The sequence below is a fragment of the Piliocolobus tephrosceles genome, chromosome 1, assembly GCF_002776525.5.
Source record: "Piliocolobus tephrosceles isolate RC106 chromosome 1, ASM277652v3, whole genome shotgun sequence".
NCBI classification, from domain to species: domain Eukaryota; kingdom Metazoa; phylum Chordata; class Mammalia; order Primates; family Cercopithecidae; genus Piliocolobus; species Piliocolobus tephrosceles.
Window position 1 is genome coordinate 88,772,002 of NC_045434.1, and position 23,353 is coordinate 88,795,354.

The following is a 23,353-nucleotide window of genomic DNA, read 5'->3' on the forward strand; positions in this document are numbered from 1 at the left end:
GGTGACAGAACAAGACCCTGTCTCCAAAAAAAAAAAAAAAAAATTCGCACCAGCTGCCTCCGGTGTTAGGCCTTAAGAGTCCTTAGCGCGAGGGTGGTGGGCGGTGCAGGTGGTCCTGTTCGTCCCTCTCATTGGTGTCGGGGATAATGGACAGATATCCGCAGCCAGTCCCAACCGGAGCAAAGGGAGCATCACGACAGCCACACGCTACCTGGTCCTGAGCGCGCGGAGCTCGAGCGCGGCAGCGGCTTCTTGGGGGGTGGCTAAGCGTCCGTGTGACGCCGCGCGCGCTCTCGTCCCCGGTCCAGCTCTCCGCGGGGGCCTCGCCTTAGGGAAGAGCTGGGGGCAGACCCTTGTCTCCGACAGGGCCGAATCCTTTGCTGTTTTTTTGCAGTCTACCCCTCATGCGACCCAAAATCTTCCAGCCAAATTCTCCTCAGGACAAGATTTTCTGATGTGGAACTTCAAGTAACGTACGCTGTAGCTTCATTTTATTTCTCAAAAAATTCCCTCCGCCTCCCCATCCCATAGACTAGGCCTTTAAGAAAGTCCCTCTTACCTCGATCCGGAAACGAGCTCCGAGGGCCTTCCCCAGCCCCAACTAAACTTTACGGGGTCTCCTGGGCCCTGGCTCACCTCGACACCATTAGTTCGCTCGTCTCCTTTAGGAAACCTTTCCAGACTCCCCCCGCGGCGAGATCGCAGCCATCCCCTTACCCGGGAGAGCCCAGGGCCCAGATAAAGGCAGAGGGCGAGGGCGCCCAGAGCGAGCCGACCGACTGCCGCCCTCCCCTGCCCGAGTAAAGTCAGGCAGCGGCTGCGGACACGGCTGTATTGGGAAGCGGAGGCTCCTACACAGTAGGAGAGGCACGTCCCAGACCCGGGAGGCCCGAGGACTCTGGACACAGCGCGCGCGGCCCGCCCGGGGCCCAGTCTCTGCGGGAGCCCCGAGGGGCGAGTTAAGGCAGCTTGGCTGGAAGGGAGCGGGGAGTGGGAGTCCGCCAGCTCCCCGCGAAATGCTGGCTCACTGAGGGGACGGGCTTCTCACCTCCCACTCCTCTCTCGAGGACAGGGGGAAAGACAGCCAATAAATAAACCCGAGGCGAAAAGGGGCCTCGGGAGACTCTTCGAGTCGGGAAGGCTGGAGGTGCGGGGCGAGGGGGCGGTGAGACGTCCTGAAGAGCGTCCAGCTCGCGGCCGAAAGGGCTCGGGCGCCCCCCACGCTGGAGGCCGTGGGCTGCTCCCTTTAAAAGTTGAAACGGCCGCCGTTCGGGACGGCCTGGCGGGAGGAGGGCCCGACGAAGGGAGGCTTCGGGGACAACTGGGGCTTCTCGATGTCCACCCTCTTCAGGGCGCGGCCCCGGTAGCCCTCCGGCCGGCCCGGGTACAGGAGGTGCCTCCCAGGACCCCCGGAGTACCTGGAGGGACCTCCCGAGGGGACTCGAGTGAGCAGGGCAGGGGGGGCCCGGTGGCCGGAGAAAGGTAACCTCCGGCCTCCGCCGACGCCCAGCCGGGGAGCGGGGGCGGAGAGCGCGGGCCGGGCGGGGGCAGAGGCGCACCTGCCCTCGGGGGGCACGTCCAGCCTCAGCGGCGGGGCGCACTCGCGGGACCTGGGGCTGGGGCAGCCCAAGAGGGAGGGGGCGGGCTCCGGCGGGAGCACCCGCGAGGTTAAAGGGGCCGGGGGCTCGGCCCCCTTTCTGGGAGGCTGTGGGCCGTGCAGATAGCGCAGCAGTTCCTCCAGGGTGGTGACTTCCACGGCCTGCCCGGGACAGCCGGGCGGCGGCGGCCTCACCAGCACGCGGGGCGCAGGCCCGCCCGCCGCGTGCCCGCCCCGTGAGCGGCCCGGGCCCTCCTTGGCGTTGTTCCTGTTCTGGTTCCACTCCCAGGGGTCCCCGGCGGCGCGGAGGTGCTTGACAGGCAGCTCCGGCGTGGACTCGGGGGTGGGCAGGCAGGCCAGCTCCGGCGGGGGCACGCCCTCTGGAGGCGGCAGGAAGGTGGTGTAGAGCTGCGGCGTCTGCACCACGTCCCCGTCCTTGGACGGCGGCGGGGGCTCTGGGCCCCCACCGTGGAGCCGGGCCAAACTGCGGAGGGAGAGAGGGCGCGGGAGCCCCGGAGTCTCGATGTCCTTGCCCCGACGTCGGTGGGCGCGGCGACAAGCACAGGAGACCAGGAGGCCAGAGACTGAGGCGCCCAGGGCAAAAGCTGCGGCCACACTGGCCAGGAGAAGTGGGATGGGGACGGAGCGGGAGGCCGAGGCTGGGGGCAGGTCCCGGCGCACGCCTGCCGACCGAGAGGGAGGAGGGAGGCTCAGCCAAGGGGAGGCGGTGCGGGGCACCTAGGCCCAGAGGCGCCGGCAGTTCCCAGGCCTGACATCATCATCCCTCCCGCTGCTACTCAGCCTCACTCCCACAGCCTTCACCATCCTCAGGATTCACCTCCCCTGACCCCTCAGCATACAGCCCACGCACTACCCCTCACACTCAGGCCAGAGCTCGGGCCTAGGGATTCCCCATCCCACTTCTGGCCTCCGTAGCCATGCCAAGAGCAACTGCCAAAAACTGCTCGTGCAGGAGGACTTGGGGCTGGGATGCCCAATTCTGGGGAGGGGAGGCTCCAAACAGGCGTTAGTGAGCACCAAACACCAGTCAGTGAGGGGCTTAGAACGCTCCGAGAATCAGCAGCCCCACACTTCACTCCTGTCCCTCCCAGGTAGCCCTCTTACCCCGAGTGTGAGCTCCAAGAGTGGAAGACTGGGGCCGGGGGTGGGCATCACTGGGGGGACTGGGGGTCCCAGGGGAAGGGCCAGGACCCGGAAGCACTGGTGGCAGAGACCAGGTCAGAGCCAGTGAGGCTCCTAATCTCTACCCCTGACACCCTTCCAGGGGTCCTTCCTCCCTCCTGTGGAACGCCAGCCTCTAGTTTCTTCTGGGCCTGGGGGAGGGCTCAATCATGCAGGACATTGATTTATTTGTTCAAAAAGTACCCTACTGTGTGCCAAGTACTGAGCTACATGCTGGGTATCTGGAGGATGCCGACCCTTTTCCCATACTCCCAGGGTATTCAGAATGCTGCTCTGCTGCTACCACAGGACATACACTCAGGTATGTGGGCTGAGCAAGGGAAGGTGAAGTTGGGACAAGAGGACTCACCATAAGCAGAATCCCCAGGGCCAGACTGACTCCCAGTAGCTCCGTCTATGAAGAAGGGAGAGGGTGAAGATGGGGGGAAGGAGAAGCTTCATGAAGAACTGATGGGGTGACTGTGCCACAGAAGGAGAGAAGGACAAAAGCCCAAGCCTGGGATGGTGTCTGTGGCCATCATGGCCATGTGCAGCTTTGGTGGCAACCACAGCCACCTCTTCTGTTTACCTTGGCAGTCACCATGCTCCATGGATTCCTGGTTGCCAGCCTGATCCACATCAGTCCTAGGAGGAAAATGAAGTGGCTCTAGAATTCTGCACCTTGTCCCTATCTCCCACTCTGGCCCTCAGCTCTTAGTGGTGGGGAATTTTATGCTCAGGAAGCCCAAGGACCTGTCACTTACCCACCAGGTCCCCTGATATCCACACAGCCCCTGGAGCTATGCCATCCACAGTATGGGTCCTGAGAAGCCAAACAGCTCCTGGGGAAAACAGGCGTGTGAGGCTGTATCTCCTTCTACTCCAGTCACTTTCCATTCTACTGCCTCTTTCCACCCTGGCTTATAGGAGTCTCCCAGCCTCATTCTCTCCAGTCCACCTCAGTCTCTCCACACCCTGGTTGCTGACCACCTTCAGAATGCTTGAGGTACCTACGCACTCCGCAGCCATCCCCTGTATTTCCCTGCCACCCCAAAGCCCTTCGTTTCTGTGCTCTTGCTGGCCCGGGGAGCTTGCCCACACAGGGCCTGGCCTCAGGCCCCTCTCACCTCTGACAGGCCCCATGCCGGGCACACCGGCTGAGAGGGAGGTAGACAATACAGCCAGAAAAAGCCACAAAGAGCCTGTGACCCTCAGTGTCCAGCTCCAGCCCTATGATCCGTCGTGCTGTTTGGGCTGCCCGCTTCCCACTGCACCTGGGGTGAGGCCAAAAGGAACCAGAGATGGACAGATGAGGCTACCTTTTCCCTGCATGAGTGGAAGAACAGAAAGCGGGGAGGTGCACAAGCAACTGAGCATAACCCATGGAGCTGCCCTGCCCTACCACACTGTCCAGTCTTCTCGCCAAGCCTCTCTAACCCAGAGCTCCCACCCTGCAAAAGCCAATGTTTTTGATGTTTCCAACCTATTCCCACATCTGCCGCTGCTACCTCCCATCCCATTCCTGCTCTGCAGGGAGCCTCCCCTCCAAAGGCCTCACCGGGCAGGGCTGTAGGCATCAATCTCTTCCAGGAGGATGGGCTCAGGTCCCCCGGATCGCCCACCTGGGGGCAGCACCTTCAGCACTGTCCCATCGTTGGAGCCAAGGAACATGACTGTGATGTTACTGTGAGGACCAGCCATGCCATCCACAGCTACTTGGGTCAGTAGGGCCCTGGAGGAAAGGGCCTCAGGTCAGGGAACCTGTCTAGTGGAAGCCTGAGCATTTCAGGGAGAGCCCAGCTGTCCTGGTAGCTGTGCCTGTGCCCTTCCCCCAGGCCCCAGGCCCCAGGCCCCAGGATTCCCTTCTTAGCTCTCTCCCTTCTACTTTCACAAGTTCTTCCTCTCGCCAGTGCGGTTTACCTTATTGGGTCAAAGAAAGAGGAGGGTGGCTGAGAATGGGGGCAGTGGTCAGTGTTTTTCAGCACCATACCTGCTAGTGAGAGTGAGTAGAGGCTGATGGGTGGCAGGTGGTACAGCGGGGTCCAGCAGCGGGTGAGCCTTGATGAAGGTCAGGACATCATCAGGGAGGTCTCGAGAAGAGGAGAACAAGGCAGCTCCCCCTACTCCTGCACAGGATCCTGGCCTGGTGGGTGAATGGGAAGGGGCTACCTTGGGACTGGGAGCTGGAGCTCAGTTAAGCTCTGTGCCCCTACTGCTCCCAAACCTGACTGGAAAGCCTTGCTCTCCCTCCACACAGACACTCACAGCACTGCTCCCCTTCCCTGCCGCAGCTCTTCGGCCCCGCTGCCACCCCGCTATAGCTCCTCACCCTGAGGCCTTAGACATCTCACTCACTCCTCACAATCCCATCTTGGGGGCAGACGCTGCTTGCTTATGCCCCACAAAAGCCATTTTCCATCCTGGGTACCTGGGTGAGGGGACCCTGTCCTCAGACACAGGAGTCCAGGCCCCATCCAGACTCCTCTGCTCCTTGAACTTGCCCTCAAATCCACGCTCAATCTCATCCAGGTAGAAGGCGCAGACGGCAGAGCCAGGGATGCTGGAGGAGCCAGAAAAGATGCAGGATAGGTGTTGAAAGGAACTGCACAACTTCCCCCAGGAAGAAGTGGTGGCACCCTTCACACCACGTTAGGAGGTAGAGACTGAGGCAATGAGGCAGCCACTGGGTGCCACACTAGGAGAAAAAATGGTGGGCGACACAGCAAACTGGCTTTGTTCAGAGGTTCCCTTAACTGCCCCCATCAGTAGGCTGTGAAAGGGGAGTTTGGAGGCTGGTGAGGCAGGGGACAGATTGGGTCACACTAGTCAGCCTAGTACCAACCTATTGGTCTGGGTGGTGAAGACCCCAAAGAGAGCAGAGCGGCCATGCAGGTTCACAGGCCCAGTCAAGGCCTGTAAAACGTCAAAATAGAAAGTAGAGTCCCCAGGGACAGAGCAGTTGAGCCGCAGCTTCAGGAAGGATGTCCAGTGGCGGTCCAAGGCCCGAGGCGAGCCGCCCATGTCACGTTTACATACTCGGGCTACGCGGGAGAACTGCACCTAGGGGAGGAGAGTGGAGTAGACAATGGTGAGACAGACCCACAGGGCCAGCTGCGTGCAAGGAGTGTGGTGAGTTAAGAGCACCAAGGGGCCGGGCGCGGTGGCTCACGCCTGTAATCCCAACACTTTGGGAGACTGAGGTGGGTGGGTCACGATGTCAGGAGATCGAGACCATCCTGGCTAACACAGTGAAACCCCATCTGTACTAAAAATACAAAAAAGCCGGGCGTGGTGGCGGGCACCTGTAGTCCCAGCTACTCAGGAGGCTGAGGCAGGAGAATGGCGTGAACCTGGGAGGCGGAGCTTGCAGTGAGCCCAGATCACGCCACTGCACTCCAGCCTGGGTGACAGAGCAGGACTCTGTCTCAAAAAAAAAAAAAAAAAAAAAGAGCACCAAGGGAGCAATGTGATGGGCACAGTGAATGAAGGGTGTGGCATGGTAAGACAATTTGGGTCAAGGGTGAGGGATAAGCAGGATGTGGGGGCAGAGGGCTCAGGGCTATTCCAAGTTGAGGGGTCAGAGTCCAGAGAATTGCTTTGCGGAGATTATGGTCAGGAGCTCTCTTCCCACTCAGAGTGGCTTCTCAGGATCCAGTAGAACCCTCCAGCTACCCACCCTGATGCCCACCTCCTTACCCTCCCCAGCCGAGCATCCTCCACAGAGACCTCGCGGAAGAAGAAGTAGACATGGTCTCCATGCTCCAAGGCATGGACAAAGTGTGGCTCTAAGATGGGGAATGACAGGAAAGGGTATAGAAGAGTATCTGTATCTGCTCAGAAGCTCCTGGCCCCACATCGCTCTCCCCATTGCATACGTACACATTACCACACCATCTGCCTGCTCCCCACCACAGTCCTCCCCGCCAGGAACAGTCTCCTTTCCCCAGGCCCGCCCTGACCTCGGAGCCACTTGGAGTCGTACTTGGCGGAGCGGAGTGGGGGCTGGGGCCCAAGGCTTCTGTAAACTACAGCATCACTGGCCTGGAAATCCGCAGCTGTGGCTGAGTATAGGCTGCCCTCTGGAGGGACGGATGGAGTGGGGTCAGGGGAGGGCTTAGGGATCTGTATCCTGCCTCTTCCGCACCCCTACCTAGGCCTGGCCCTGGTCCCTACCTCAACCCTCCACTCAGGGGAATGGGGGAAAGACCCACTAGGAGAGGAGCTAAGGCAGGAGCTCCCTCCAGCCACATGCTTTCTTCTCACATGCCCAGCTGCCCACCTGCAAAGACGGCCACGTTGGACTGGGTGGCATCAAAGGGGCATCGAGCCTGCCCACTCAGTTCCTCACCCTCCTGCTGCAGCGAAGTTATCTGGGGACAGAGGGAGCAGATGCCTAGAATCTTCAGGGTCTTGGAGTCTGGCTCCACAGCCTATTCCCTCCTGTCCCGTTGCCTCCTCCCCAGCCCCTCTGGACCCTTGAATTCTGGGCACTCCCATTCCCCTACCCCAGTTCCTGGTCCTTTCCCATCAAACCAGTTGCCCATCTTGGGGTCCCCCCAACTCCCATCCTAACCCCCACCCTGTCTTTTGTACCCCATAGCTGCGGCACACAGGACTGAATGAGTTCGTTCCACAGGCAAGGAGCGTCTGGGAGTCCCAGGGAACAAGAACACGAATATAGTTGTAGCACTCGTCCTAGAGAACCCAAAATTCTAGGTCAGTGACAGAGGGTCCTGGGACTGAGACCAGGAGGTAATAGAAAGGTGGGCTTACAGGGCGGGCACGGTGGCTCACGCCTGTAATCCTAGCACTTTGGGAGGCCAAGGTGGGCAGATTGCCTGAGCTCAGGAGTTCAAGACCAGCCTGGGCAACATGGTGAAACCCCGTTTCTACTAAAATACAAAAAATTAGCCAGGCGTGGCAATGTGCGCCTGTAATCCCAGCTACTTGGGAGGCTGAGGCAGGAGAATCACTTGAACCACAGAGGCGGAGGTTGCAGTGAGCCAAGATCCTGCCATTGCACTCCAGCCTGGGCGGCAGACTGAGACTCCGTCTCAAAAAAAAAAAAGAAAGAAAGGTGGGCTACTCCTCTTGAGCACAACAGAGCAGTGTGAGATAAAGTCCCAAGTAAGCTGTTTGCTGGCCCTCTGGCCTTAGGCAAATCCTTTGGCCTCTCTGAGCCTCACTTTTCTTTTCTGTGAGGCATGAAAGAGAAACTGAAAATCGGGAATTCTCTTTCCTTCCTATTTTCCCCTGTGGCCTGGGATAGAAAAAGTGTGAAGGAAATTCGGCATAGTAGACGACCAGTTGGACAGGGACTGGGGGCAGAATAATCCTCTCCTTCCCTCCACATTCTTGTCTCACTCCTTACCGTCAGCTTTCCCCGTACAGCACAGTTCTCCACATCTTGGCTTCTCCATGTTAGATACTAAAGGGAGAAGTTGAAGAGGGAAAATCATGGGGCAACTGGGTTCCCTCCTGACATTATGGCTCCTTTTGGATTCTTCTTCCCACCCACCTGACCCCCATTAGACCTTTCCCAGCCTCATCTCCATGTCTGCACCTCTTCCCACACAGCCCCTCACCTTATTGGGCACCAGCCCTTCCCCTTCTTCTTGGGCTTGAAGATCGAAGGAGAAAACGTGATCCCTGAAGGGGTAGGTAAGGAGGGATCAAAGCCTAGTCAAGGCACCCCAGTTGAGCTCCTTAGCCCCCACCTTACCCACAGTCAGCTGTTCAGGGACAAACAGTGCAGACCTTCTGCCCCTCCCCTCCCCACTTCCTCCATGCCTTGGCATTTGTGCTCTGGGTCCAAGCATGTCCACGCCCCGTGGCTTGTGCACCTGCATGTGTCCCCTGCAAGATGCTGCAGTGGCCATGCAGGTCCCATGTCTGCCCAGGAGCATGCATGTCTGCCCCACAACTGTGCCATGGCCAGTTTACCGGGCAGCCACTAGCAAGGTCCGGTTCAAGGTCAGGAATCTCTGAAAGTCCAGCCCAAGTTCTGCAGCCACAACATCATCCTCCAGGCCCCGAAACCAGGATAATGGGGAAGAACCTAGAGGACACAGAGAGGTAGGGTGCTGAAGGCCAGCCAGGATACCACAAATTCCCCAACACCCTCTCCAACCAGATGAAACCCAGCAGCGGACACAGTGGATGCGTGAGGTTAGAGTGCCCAAAAGCTATTCTTAATACCAATAACACTGAATACTTAATCTCTGCCAAACACTGTGTTAGCACTTCACATGCATTGTCTCATTTAATACATGGTCTATGAGGTAGCTTTGGCCCCATTTTACAGATGAGGAGCCTGAGGCTAGAAGTCATTTAGGAATTTGCTCATTTAGCTCGGAAGTGGCAGATATCAGGATTCAGATCCAGGTCTGTCTGCCTCCAGAGTTGAGCCTAGTCCCTTCTTGGAACTGCTTTACGGCTAGCAATTTCCTTTCACTCCCACTTTGTGCACTGTCCCACTGGAGCATTTATTCACTCCGTTTTCCCAGCCCTCTGCACCCTCCCCTCAAGGCTCTTCACAGGCCACCTCAGCCCTCCAAGGTTTCTGCCTCCTCTGACCACCTCACCTCCAGCATCCACCTGGCCTGATCATGGTGGAAATCACAGTCATCAGTGGTCAAAGGATAGCCAGAGTTCAGGGACAAATGATTTAACATTTACAATGTGCTTGGCCGGGCGCGGTGGCTCACACCTGTAATCCCAGCATTTTGGGAGGCCAAGGCGGGTGGATCACAAGGTCAGGAGATCAAGACCATCCTGGCTAACACGGTAAAACCCCGTCTCTACTAAAAGTACAAAAAATTAGCCGGGCATGGTGGCGGGTGCCTATAGTCCTAGCTACTCGGCAGGCTGAGGGAGGAGAATGGCATGAACCCAGGAAGCGGAGCTTGCAGGGAGCCAAGATCGCGCCACTGCACTCCAGGCTGGGCAACAGTGCAAGACTCCGTCTCAAAAAAAAAAAAAAAAAAAACATTTATAATGTGCTTGGAGCTGCTTCTAGCACATAGGAGTGTTTGCTATTCTTATATATCCCTCAACAATTACTCCCAGTAACCCAACTGCAATTCCTCCATCCCTAAAATTACTCTAAATCCTACAAATATAACAGGAACTGCAAATAGATAAAGGTTCTTCTCAGAAAAAGTGGGTTTATGCTTTCTATCATGGTGGGCTTATTGGTGGTACCAGTGGTAGAGAGGTGGGTAAGAGGTGTTGGGAACCACTGAACTAGTATTAGGCCTTCTCTATGTAGCTAAGAATAACAGCAAACACATATAAAGCATTTATTTGTGTCATACCGTGTTCTCAGCACTTTACATGTATAACCTCATTTAATCCCTAAATAATTCCATGAGGTAGAAGACTGTTTTGTTTTTTGTTTTTTGAGATGGAGCTTCACTCTCGTTGCCCAAACTGGAGTGCAATGGTGCAATCTTGGCTCACTGCAACCTCTGCCTCCTGGGTTCAAGCAATTCTCCCACCTTAGCCTCCCGAGTAGCTGGGGTTACAGGCGCACGCCACCAAGCCCGGCGAATTTTTTGTATTTTTAGTAGAAATGGGGTTCCACCATGTTAGTCAGCCAGGTCTCCAACTCCTGACCTCAGGTGATCCACCCGCCTTGGCCTCCCAAAGTGCTGGGATTACAGGCGTGAGCCACCGTGCCCGGCGACTTTTTTTTTTTTTAATCTGCCTTTTTTTTTTTTTTAAAGAGATGGGGTAGGGGGTTAGGGGGTGGGAGGACTCTGGTTGTGTTGCCCAGGCTGGACTGCAGTGGCTAATCACAGGCACCATCACAGAGCACTACATCCTGGGCTTAAGTGATCTTCCTGCCTCAGCCTCCTGAGTACCCACCACTGGCTCAGAATACTATTATATTCATTTTACAGCTGAGGAGACTTGAGACAAAGAAAGGTTAAGTAACTTAATCAAGGTCATACAGCTAGTGAGCAGCTTAGCAGGGATTCAGACCTGCTAAGGTTTGGTCTAGCTGAGAGTCCACGTTCTTAACGTCCACACGATGCTGCCTGTAAGTGAAGAAACCAGGCCCGGGAATAAGAAGCAGCAGCTGGCAGGAGGTGTCAGCTCACTCTACCTGTTTGCTTCCTTTTGCTGGTCTGGCTGTCAGCTTCCTTGAGGCTGAGAACCTGCTTGCATCTTGCCTCCCACACAGGGGGTCTCAGTCTCTAATTGTTCACAGAGATGGGGCAAGGTAGGTACTGGGCACTCACCTTGAAGGTCAGAGATCAACAGAGGGAGGGGGTCCTGGGGAAAGGCGGCCTGAGTATGGGGAAGTGAGAGCAGCAGCAGCAGCAGCAAGGGCATGAAGTGGGGGGCACGGGGCATCCTGTGCGGGGCAGCTCAGGCCCCAGGGGGTGCCCCCTCACCCATATGCCGGCCCTGAAAGGGGAGACAGGGAAAAGTGGGGGAGGAGCCAAGTTCCCTCTCCCCTGACGCAAGCCAGCAGGCTCCTCTCCTGGTCTATCCCCAGAAGACCCTGTGGGGTGGGGGAAAAGAACCCTCTCTCCAGCACTGCCCCAGTCCCAGCCAGCTGTCATTGTCACTCAAGGTCCTTCCCTCTCCAACTGGCCCAAACTGGCTGCTGTGAGGCCTGCATGCATGACCCCAGGTAAGGACAGGACACACCCGCCCCCGCCCCTCAGCCTTCTCACTCAGCTTTTCCTCTTCTCTCCTGACTGGGTCTGGGACATTCAGTAGGTGACACCTCCTGGCCCCCCTCTTGCTAACCCCTTCTCAGCTATAATTAGACACTGAAGCCTTAAAATTATAAATAGTGACTCCTTGGCACTGGGAGGAGAAAGAGGGCACCATGTCTGACTCCCCCTCCCTCCCAGACACCCCACGGCACTCTGGGAGCAATGCAGGCACTGCGCCTAGGCGGGGGCAGCTGTGTGGCTGCCACTGTCCTTTCGAGAGTTGAGGAAGATAGAGTTGGGGGAAGCAGCCTAGAGGTCACTGTCCTGGTCTAAGCTCAAGCTCCGGGGGCCCTTTTCACTGCTAGGGAAGAAACTGAGTAGGGAGGAGAGTTGGTGGGGGGGACCGTCTTCACCAAAAATGAATGTGCATCAAAGCCAGATCAGAGGCTAAATTTAGCTCTGGCTGCAGCTGTCTGCCCGACCACTGTGCCACCCCCTCCAGGCTCTCTAGCCCCCTGCTCCTTCCCTGGCTCCTAAGAACCAGTGCATGTACTTGAGTGGGGAAAAGCAGACCCACCCCCTGTGAGAAACCAGGGGTACAAGGGACTAGTGAAGCAAAATGGCTAAACGTGCCCCTCTTTCCCTTCCTTCCCTCATCCGCTGCCTCTGAAATTAAAATATAAATAATTCAGTGACAGGCAGGTAATTGTAGCCCAAAGTCCAGGAAAAGATGGATATGGTGGAAGAGATGGTGAGACAGGTCTTCCACCCATCAGCCTCCCTCAGCCAAATGACCCTGTCTGGGGCCCACAGTGGGAGGTATATACCAGCTTCCTGCTTTCCCCTAAAATTGAAGTGAGGGGCTTCGTTGGCTCCAAAAATCAGGTCAAGAAGGGTGAGAATCCTCTCTTTTGTGAACAGATAACTATCCTTTACCAATCCTTAGTTGCCCATCCCACCGTGTCCCCTAAAACAGACCCTAAGCTTCCATGCCAAGCCCCCTTCCATCTCCCCAGTAATTCTACTCTTGGAGCCAGGACCCAAGTGTCCCCCCACCCCCAATCCAGCATCACTGGTGGGGAGGCTGACGTCAGGTGGGGTCCCAAGAGAGCTGTGAGTAGGAACACCTAATGATGACCCCCCCTTCCCCAGGGGCAGAGTAGCAGCTAGCTAACGACCCTCTGGTGTTGAAAGGCTGGGCCTTCCTCCCTCCCCTGACATGTTTCCGGATACTGTTGTTCCCAGGGGAAGAGAAAGGAAGAGAAAGGGACATAGCTTGTCTCTCATCCTCCCCAACCTGCTCTTCCCACCACCCCCCTGCCTCCAAGTTGCCCTGAGCAACTGGTATCTTCACCCTGGAAACAACTTTGGTCTCTGGCAAGTGGGGAGAAGAGCCAGTCCCTCTTCTTGCTCCCTGCTCATACCTGCTTCCACCCTGTGCCCTCAGGAGCTGCTGCCCTTTCCTTACCTGGGGTGGTGACTCCTTTGGGGGCTTGAGTGGGATAGGAAACCTCTGACCTGATGGAAGACAGGACAAAGGAGGGAAGAGACTGTGTTACACTCCCCTTACCACATCCCTTACAAGTAAATGTAAAAATTCAAGAAAAGTCTGCTGAGGCTTGGGTAGGGGAGATGCTGCCTTGAAAATGGGAGGAAGCTGATGACACTTCTTAATAGTTTGGTTACAAAGGTGCTGGTAGCTTCATGCCCAGAGATGTAGGGGAAGGGGATGGCCCCTTTCTAGAAACTCCTAGAACTACCTTGGCAAAGGGGATCACTGGGAGAGTCTGTGGGGCATGGCGACCACTCCCATGTTAAAGCCCTCAGAATCCAACAGCCTTCTTAGCAAAAGCGCCTTAGCTAGGGACAATAGAGGCTAATTTGCATCTCATTTACATGCTCTTCATTTCCAGGCAAAATGATCTGATAGCAAGCACCCTCAGCCCTTTCCTTCCTCCCTGAGAGAGCAGGCTGTGCCTCCCTTCCACCCACTCTACACACACACACACACACACACACACTCACACCCCACTTTAGGCTGGATTAGTCCAGCCTCTAAAAACGCTTGGCTGGCCTTTGCATTGGCCCTCTAGACTCAACTATGATACATCTTTAAGAGGGCTTCTTGTAGCTGTTTTTGGGGAGCAGCATCTGGTCAGCTCCTCAACTCCTGGCCTGGAGAAAAGATCACTCTGCCCTGGAAGAATCCGAGCTGCTTCACACCCCCCATCTGAAGCACATGGGAGAGACCTGGCTGACTCTCCCCTTTCCAGATCCTCCCCTTGCTGGGAAGAGGAAACAGCCCTTCTCTCTCCTGGCCCCGAAGCCACCTCTGGGGAGTGGTTGGGGTCATAGCCAGAGTCTAGCAGAGCTGTGGAAGGGATGGAGAAGGGGAGACTGGGCTGGGGACAATAGCAGGAAGCCTTTGGGCTGGTCGCCCGCCCCAGTCCACCTTCCTCAGAGGGAGCAGGGTCGCGCCAAGGAGCCTGTGGAACCGGAGCCTTCCTTTCTCCAAGCCATTTCCCCCACTCTTAGCCCTTAGCCCCACACTCAGCACCTACCCTCCTTCCCACCCAACCCCCAACCAGGACAACCCAGGTGTCTAGAGCCTCGAAAGAGGTGGGCCTAGGGCCAGGGGCTCGACGTGTCTCCCCCTCACTGGATCCGGGGCTCCGAGGAGGGGCCGGTAGCAGAGTCTGGGCCGGGACCGGGTCCCAGAGCCACGTTAGCGGGAGGAGGGGCTGGAGGGGCCTGCAGGCGCAGACGGAGAGGGGATGGGAGCGGGGGTTGGGGAGCGGAGGCGGGTCTCCCAGGCCAGGGAAACAGGGCCAGAGGCTGAGAACCGACGAGGGCGGGCGTGAGGCCGGCGCTGAGTGGGGTCCGTGGGCTTAGGAGGCAGTTGCCAGCTCGGATATCCTCCTTGGGAGACCTCAGTCTAACAAAGCCCCCGGCCGAGCGGGCTGAAGGAAGGAGATAGGCGCTGGGACCGAGGTTGCTCGGGGACCCAATTCGCCGCCTCTTTGCACGAGCCAACCCTTCAGAGGGTGCTCAGATTCCGGCTTGCACAAGGACAGAGGAGCACCCGTGACACAAAGTCCAGAACGGTGCGTCCCTCTTCCCATCCCTTCAGGGACGTCAGGAGGGTCTAGTTCTCCGCGGGTCTCGGATCCCTAGTTTCCCTGCCGGGAAAGCAAGGGGCCAGGTTTTCCACCCTCTCTACGGTGAGCGCCTCAAATAATCCCTTTTCGCGCTTCCCAGTCCAGCGGGATGCGACTGAAGAAAGCCCAGTTGAATGAGGTGCCCAGACTCTGCTCCCACCAGTACAGTTACGGGACTCGGCTACCGTGCCTCCTTCTTCCCTGCACCCCAATTTCGTTGATCCTCACCGTCAGCCAGGCACACTGGGCGCTGACACCCTCCCTGGTCCCCTGGAGCTTCAGAAGCTTGGCCCCCGCCGACCGCGCCCTCCTGCTCCCTCCCCTCCTCCCCGCAGCCCCTTCCCTGCCCCGGGTACTTGCTCCAGGATTCGGGTCAGCGAGATGGAGATCGCCGCGGACGGCCAGCGGCCACGCGCTGCGCTGAGTTCGCAATCCGTGGTTGTACTCAGGCGAGATGCAATGAGCGTCCGAATTGGATGGTGCTCGAATTTGGGGTCCAGGGCGCTGTGGGGAGAGCCCTGGGTCCGAGTCCAGCCGCGGATCCGCGGAGGAAAACAATGCGACCGCCCGGGGCTCTGGGCTCGGCCCCAGTGGCCCCGCCCGCCTCCCAGCCGGGCCCACCTCCTGCCCGCCTTTGGGTCGCCGCGACTAATCCTGCCCTTGGAGGGCGGCTAGACACCGCCTTCTCGTCACCTCTCCGCCAATAGTGCCGCCCGGGGAGGGGCGCCAGGAGCACCGTCCACCGAGAGGGCCAGGCCGGGAGGCTGAACTGGAGACCAGACAGACGCGAGATGGAGAGACCCACGGACAGTCACTGACACCGGGCAGAGGAAGAAATACATACAGAAGCAGAGATCGGCTGGCACAGGAGAGGCTCTGGGGAGAAATTGCACAAGAGAGGAAGAGGAGCTGGGAGGAGAAAGAGACAGGAAACCTGGGAGCCTTGGCGGGGCTGGGCTGGGTTGTCAGAGCCTGCGCGATCCGTCCTCCCTTCCCCTCGTATACGGTTTGGGCGACCCTGCTCCCGAGGGAGCCTCCCGCATCTCCCTGACTCTGCCCCCAACTCTCCGTTGCTCCTCTCAATGCTTTTTCCCTCTGTCTCCTTATTTCTCCCCGTAGGCCTCCTCTGGTTCGTCCTGACCCCGATAAGGAGGCCTAGCATGCGCGTGGGGGCTGGAGGCCTGGGAAAGGAAAGGAAGGTGTCAGCAGGTTTCCCTTGTTTCCATGATCTCCTCCCCTCCCACCTCTACAAAGCAGCATGAGTTTGGGCCACTATGGCAAGAACTAGCTAGCAGTCAGGCTGTTGGGTAATGGAAGAGGGCAGGTGAGAGAGGCTGAAGCCAAAACAGATGTGGAAATCAAGACTAATTAACTCAGAGAAAGACACAGACAGAGTAGCAAATCTAAGACCTGAGAAAGTAACCCACACAGCCTTACTGCCCCCAGATATATGTCCCACCTTTCCTCAGAGGACCCTGACATCCCTCCAAACAGTAGAACTGCCCCTTTCTCCCTCCCCACCCTTCATAAAGCCCCTGGGAATGTCAGTGAGGAGGAAGAATAAAGCTACTACAGACAGGATTGCTTGGTACCTTGGTATTGCCTGGTAGGATTCTTCTCTATGTGGGGCTGGGACAAAAGACATTCTCAAAATTCTCCAGGAAAGTGGGTGGCCTGGAGACACTGGCATTCTCAGATAGTTTTATCTGACTGAACACTTCTACCCACATCTTGGACTCTGGACTAGAGGAAAGGAGGGGAAAAGGGTTTGCCACTTTTAGGCCAGCCTTAACTGGACTGTGATCAGGGAGGGGAGCATCGACAACTAGGCTAAGCCCCACAATGAGTACACGAGAGACCTAAGAAGAGACCTAAACATACACACACATGTGCACACACATACACACACAGAGAGAGAGAGAAAGAGAAGACAGAGACAGAGATTTAAAGCCAGGTGAACCAGTAAGATGAACAGTAACTCAGTAAAGTCAGATCTAAAACAATAGAAGAAGATAAACCGGGACAATATCTACACAGGATTAACTGCGGAGAGATCGTGGGCCCAAGGCAATTCAGCAAACTGTCAGACAGTTGGGGTTGTTTTAAAGGCTGGAAAGAAATTTTGAGAGAAAGACATCTCAAAATACAGAGGCACTGAGAGGTTAAAAGAAATCTCTCCAGCTCCTAGCACAGGGTTTAGGTACTCAGATACATGCTTATTGAATAGATTAGTGAGTGGGGATTAGGGTGTAATTCATTTAAAGTTTTAGGACCCAGCTCAAATCTCAGTTCAGTAAGTATTAAACACTTACTTGAGACACAATCTACTGTACAATCCACTGCACAATCTACTGGGTTGTGGTCCCAGACTTTAAGAAAATGATAATATATTTGAATTAAAATAAGATTTACATGTACTAAACTATTAAAAAGCAACACCAAGTCTCAAAAGAAAAGCTACATTGAACATAAATTTCCAAATGTGCAAAGAAGACAATAAATTTTCTCCAAAGACTGCACAGAAAGACGTTGGATACATTTTATCATGGAGGACAGGAAAACTTTGGTGGGAGTTGGCTTGGTGCAAAAGAAGAAAATGTTCCCGAGGGACACAGCTTCAGCAAAAGCTTTTACTTGATGAACAAGGAGCCTGCAGCATGGATAACAGAAAGGTCCTGTGAGGCTGGTATGTGGGAAAGGCACTAGTTAGGAGCAAGGAGAGGGAAAAGGGGAAGACAAATTACAGAAGGCCTGGAATGCCTAGGTGAACTGGTTAAAATCATCTGACAGGAGTAAGACGTCATTTCAAATTCTTGAAAAAGGGTGCCACTTGTCTTTTTCTTTTCTTTTCTTTTCTTTTCTTTAAGCAAGAAGACAGAGGCCTACTAGCAAGAAAATAGGTCTAAAGCTGAGGGGAGAAGGACAATCAGACAAAGGTGATGGGAACAGGTTTAGAAAGAAATAAATGAATCTGAGAGCTATTTCGAGGGACAAATCAAAATGACTCTCTTGGCTGGGCGAGGTGGCTCACCCCTGTAATCCCAGCACTTTGGGAGGCCGAGGTAGGCAGATCACCTGAGGTCAGGAGTTTTGAGACCAGCCTGGTCAACATGGAGAAACTCCAGCTCTGCTAAAAATACAAAAAAATTAGCTGGGCATGGTGATGAGCATCTGCAATCCCAGCTACTAAGGAGGCTGAGGCAGGGGAATTGCTTGAACCCGGGAGACGGGAGGTTGCAGTGAGCCGAGATCGTGCCACTGCACTCCAGCCTGGGTGGCACAGAGAGAAACTCTGTTAAAACAAAACAAAAAACCTACTCCCTTAGTGTTATGAAGAAAATCACACAGTCCTGGCCGGGCGCAGTGACTCATGCCTGTAATCCTAGCACTTTGGGAGGCCGAGGCAGGTGGATTGCCTGAGCTCAGGAGTTTGAGACCAGCCTGGGCAACGACGGTGAAACCCTGTCTCTACTAAAATACAAAAAATTAGCCAGGCATGGCGGCATGCGCCTGTAGTCCCACCTACTTGGGAGGCTGAGGCAGGAGAATCGCTTGAACCCAAGAGGCCGAGGTTGCAGTAAGCCGAGATTGCACCACTGCACTCCAACCTGGGCAACAGAGTGAGACTCTGTCTCAAAAAAACAAAATCACACGTCCCACAGATTGGATTGGAAAAGCACTCTCTTCCAGTCCCCAGGGAGCTATTTCAAACTTCCTCCTTTTTTTGCAAGTTCCTTTCCTTACCATTTCCTTGTTCATCTCAGGAAAACCCTTTTCCATCTTCAGAGAAAATAGAGATAATAAAGTGAAGATTCCACCAACTTTTTGCTCCCTACAGATATGCTTAGCTGCATCATCATGCCTCTCTCATCCTAGCGAATGCCATCTGTATCTCCTGTCGAAGGTTCACCTATGACTTTACTAGAAGTTCTATGCAGTCCCTGGTTCTCTATCTTGCTCAACACTGTATCCTTTCCTTGTAGCATAGTGCCTGCTTGTAGCATAGTGCCTGCACACAGAAGGTATTAACTTAAAAAAAAAAAAAAAAAGAGGCAGGGTCTCATTGTGTTGCCCAGGCTGGTCTTGAACTCCTAGGCTCAAGTGATCCTCCCGTCTCAGCCTCCCAAACTGCTAGGATTACCAACGTCAGCCACCATCCTTAACCTGTCCTTTTCTACTGATATTTTCCCCTTAGCATATACACGTGCTCAAGTAATTCCCATGATTAAAAGGAAAACATTCCAAACTTTCTCTTGATCCTTGTCTGCACTCAGTCATCACTCAATTTCTCTCTTCCCTTCATAGCTAAGCTTCTAGAGTTACCTATACTTGCTATATCCATTTTTATGATTCTCATTCTCAATCATTTTAGTTTTTGCCCCCATCAGTACACCGAGATTGCTCTCATTAAGGCCACCGGTGACCTCCTGGTCACATTCAATGAACAACTCTTCAGTCTTTATCCTTTTGCCCTCTCTGTGCCATTTGACCCTGTTGACTCCCCGTTCCTTGAAATGTTTTCTTCTTTTGGCTGCTGAGGTCCTTCTTTCTCTTGACAGAGACTAGGGGCTTAATAAATATATACTTTTAACGAATGGATAGTTTCACTTCTATTAATATGGCTTTATTTATTTTATTTTTTTTTGAGACAGTCTCACTCTGACGCCCCAGGCTGGAGTGCAGTGGCATAATCTTGGCTCACTCACTGCAACCTCAGCCCCCTGGGTTCAAGCCCTTCTCTGTCTCAGCCTCCGGAGTAGCTGGAATTACAGGCAACCACCACCACGCCCAGCTAATTTTTATATTTTTAGTAGAGACAGGGTTTCGCCATGTTGGCCAGGCTGGTCTCAAACTCCTGACCTCAAGTGATCTGCCCATCTCAGCCTCCAAAGTGTTGGGATTACAGGTGTGAGCCACCACATCCAGCCTAATATAACCTTTCTCAGCCTTCTCTGAACTCTATTTAAATGCTAGTGTTCCCTATGGTCATGTCCTTAGCCACCTCTTTCTGCTCTACACATTCTCATTGGTCAAGATAATCCAACAATAAGAACAGTTACAAAACCAACACTTACAATAAACCGTTTTGTTTTTGTTTTTGTTTTGAGATGGAGTCTTGCTCTGTCACCTAGGCTGGAGTGTAGTGGCTCACTTGGCTCACTGCAAGACTGCAAGCTCCGCCTCCTGGGTTCACGCATTCTCCTGCCTCAGCCTCCTGAGTAGCTGGAACTATAGGCACCTGCCACCACACCCGGCTAAATTTTTTTTTTTTTTTTTTTCATTTTTACTAGAGATGGGGTTTCACCATGTTAGCCAGGATGGTCTCGATCTCCTGACCTCATGATCCGCCCACCTCGGCCTCCCAAAATGCTGGGATTACAGGCATGAGCCACCGCACCCTGCCACAATAAACTGTTTATATGCTGCTTACCATAAAATCTAGGTGTTCAACTCAGGTCTTTCTCCTGAGTTCTCAACTCATGTATACAGTTGCTTATTGGATACTTCATTAGGATTTTTCATGTTTACCACTTACTCTAAAGACAGGAAGTGGCCAGTTGCAGGGGCTCACATGTGTAATCCCAGCACTTTGGGAGGCTGAGGTGGGCAGATCACCTAAGGTTGGGAGTTCAAGACCAGCCTGACCAACATGGAGAAACCCCGTCTCTACTAAAAATACAAAATAAGCTGGGCATGGTGGCAGGCGCCTGTAGTCCCAGCTACTCAGGAGGCTGAGACAGGAGAATCGCTTGAACCCGGGAGGTGGAGGTTGTGGTGATGCAAGATCGTGCCATTGCACTCCAGCCTGGGCAACAAGAGCGAAACTCCATCTTTAAAAAAGAAAAAAGGCCGGGCGCAGTGGCTCAAGCCTGTAATCCCAGCACTTTGGGAGGCTGAGACGGGCGGATCACGAGGTCAGGAGATCGAGACCATCCTGGCTAACCCGGTGAAACCCCATCTCCACTAAAAATACAAAAACTAGCTGGGCGAGGTGGCGGGCGCCTGTAGTCTCAGCTACTCGGGAGGCTGAGGCAGGAGAATGGCGTAAACCTGGGAGGCGGAGCTTGCAGTGAGCTGAGATCTGGCCACTGCGCTCCAGTCCGGGCGACAGAGCAAGACTCCACCTCAAAAAAAAAAAAAAAAAAAGAAAGAAAAAGAAAAAAAAAAGAAAAACAGGAAGCTTGTCTGTTATTTTTCTATCCCCAGCACTTATCATAATGCCTGGCATACAGTAAGTAGAGGAAGAAATAAATGCATCAAAGATTAAAAACAAACAAACATCCTGTGGCTCAGAGGAAAAACAACAACAACAACAAAAACAAGCTGGGTACAGTGGCTCACTTCTGTAATCCCAGCACTTTGGGAGGCCAAGGCAGGCGGATGATGAGGTCAGGAGATCAAGACAGGACAGTCCTGGCTAACATGGTGAAACCCCATCTCGATTAAAAATACAAAAAATTAGCTGGGAGTGGTAGTGCGCACCTGTAATCCCAGCTACTCAGGAGGCTGAGGCAGGAGAATCGCTTGAACCTGGGAGGCAGAGGTTGCAATGAGCCGAGATCGTGCCACTGCACTCCAGCCTGGGTGACAGCGTGAGACTCCATCTCAAAAAAAATAAATAAAAATAGGATTGGCGCAGTGGCTCACGCCTGTAATCCCAGCACTTTGGGAGGCCAAGCCAGGCGAATCATGAGGTCAGGAGTTCAAGACCAGCCTGGCCAACATAGTGAAACCCAGTCTCTACTAAAAATACAAAAATTAGCCGGGCGTGCGGGCACGCACCTGTAATCCCAGCTACTCGGGAGGCTGAGGCAGGAGAATCACTTGAACCTGGGAGGCAGAGGTTGCAGTAAGCGGAGATCACACCACTGCACTTCAGCCACGGCGACAGTGCGAGACTCCGTCTCATAAGTAAATAAATAAATACCCAAAACAAAAAAAGAGTAAAAGCTGTGAACTATCTCCAGCTATGTCAAGCTGACTTACTTGACTGCTTTAAATCACACTAAACTTACTCTTTCTGAACTGATAGTAGAGTACTGATCTTAACCATAGTAAAACCTCAACTAAAACAAACATAGGACTGTTCCATCCTGAATACTTTTCCAAATAACTGAAGTTTATCCAATTAAGTGCAAAATATCTTCATTTTGCTTCAAAGTAGAAATTGCTCAAAAAAGTACTATTCATTTCCTGTAGATTATACAGTGGAAAGAGCACCACTGAAAGTCAGTGAGACTTAGCTAGATTCATCTCTGGAGTATGGCTTTGGATAAACTACTTATCTCTAAGTCTGACTCTGTCCTCTGTAAGTGGGCATACTACCTTCCTGCCTACTTCTTAGGATCCAATAAGATATTGTAGGTGAAATGTTTTGCAAATTCAAAAGTGTTTTGCACATTTAAGATACCATTGTTTGGCCAGGGTGCACAGTGACTTACTCCTGTAATCTCAGCACTTTGGGAGATTGAAGCAGGAGGTCTGTTTGAGTCCACAAGTTCGAGGCTGCAGTGAGCAGTGACTGAGCCACTGTACTCCAGCCTGGGCAAGATAGCAAGACCCTGTCTCTAAAAAAAATTTGTGGCTGGGCGCAGTGGCTCATGCCTGTAATCCCAGCACTTTGGAAGGTCGAGGTGAGTGGATCACAGTTCGAGACCAGCCTGGCCAATATGGTGAAACTCCGTCTCTACTAAAAATACAAAAAAATTAGCCAGGCGTGGTGGCACATGCCTGTAATCCCAGCTACTCGGGAGGCTGAGTCAGAAAAATTGCTTGAATCTGGGAGGTGGAAGTTGCAGTGAGCTGAGATCGCGCCACTACACTCCAGCCTGGGTGACAGAGCGAGACTCCATCTCAAAAAAAAGAAAAAAAATGTTTTTGGCCAGGTGCGATGGCTCACGCCTGTAATCTCAGCAGTTTGGGAGGCTGAAGTGGGTGGATCACAAGGTGAGGAGTTCAAGACCAGCCTCACCAAGATGGTAGAAACCCCGTCTCTACTAAAAATACAAAAATTAGCCAGGCATGGCAGTGGGTGCTTGAAATCCCAGCTAGTCAGGAGGCTGAGGCAGACAATCTGTTGAACCTGGGAGGCAGAGGTTGCAGTGAGCTGAGATCGCACCACTGCACTCCACCTTGGGCAACGGAGTGAGACTCTGTCTCAATGGAAAAAAAAAAAAAAAAAGAGAGAGAGAGAGAGAGAGAAAATAAAAGACTCCCCAAGAATGAAATAAATGAACATTATGACATGTGACTCCTATGTTACTACCATTTTCCCCTCATATCCTGGTTTTGGATATGTTTTGAGTTTATTCTTTCAGCACATATTTATTGAGCACAGTATGTGCCAAGCACTATGCAGACACTAAAACATAATCTGAGCTCAGTGGGTAGACAGTTAATACAATCACAAATTACAGATGGGTGCTATGGCTCGTGCCTGTAATCCCAGCACTTTGGGAGGCCAAGACGGGCAGATAGCTTGAGGCTAGGATTTCGAGACCAGCCTGGCCAACATGGCGAAACCCTGTCTCTACTAAAAATTCAAAAATTAGCCAGGTGTGGTGGCGGTGTAATCCCAGCTACCAGGGAGGCTGAAGCAGGAGAATCACTTGAATCTGAAAGGCAGAGGCTGCAGTGAGCTGAAATCGCGTCACTGCACTCCAGCCTGGGTGACAGGGACAGAGCAAGACTGAGAAAGAAAGAAAAAAAAGAGAGAAAGAGAGGGAGGGAGGGAGGGAGGGAGG

The 23,353-nt window shown here is 53.9% G+C and overlaps 2 protein-coding genes across 2 annotated transcripts in view; both read right to left on the bottom strand.

The window, feature by feature from the left end:
• Window positions 1-470: 470 nt before the first annotated feature.
• SEMA6C (semaphorin 6C) lies at window positions 471-15,113 on the bottom strand. Its single transcript, XM_023213667.2, has 19 exons — window positions 14,970-15,113; window positions 12,920-12,969; window positions 11,026-11,194; window positions 8,723-8,837; window positions 8,365-8,428; window positions 8,151-8,207; window positions 7,373-7,474; window positions 7,059-7,149; window positions 6,739-6,858; window positions 6,476-6,564; window positions 5,622-5,839; window positions 5,208-5,339; window positions 4,770-4,922; window positions 4,338-4,511; window positions 3,907-4,053; window positions 3,544-3,621; window positions 3,369-3,424; window positions 3,150-3,194; window positions 471-2,280 (listed from the first exon to the last, which is right to left on the bottom strand). The coding sequence occupies exons 3-19, from the start codon at window positions 11,138-11,140 to the stop codon at window positions 1,247-1,249; spliced, it is 2,790 nt and encodes a 929-aa protein (XP_023069435.1). The 5' UTR covers window positions 11,141-11,194; window positions 12,920-12,969; window positions 14,970-15,113; the 3' UTR covers window positions 471-1,246.
• LYSMD1 (LysM domain containing 1) overlaps window positions 15,092-23,353 on the bottom strand; it is a 20,262-nt gene continuing 12,000 nt past the window's right edge. The window contains exon 5 of the transcript XR_003306817.2: window positions 15,092-15,113. The gene's annotated coding sequence lies outside the window, so the exon portion shown is untranslated. The remainder of the gene's footprint in view (window positions 15,114-23,353) is intronic.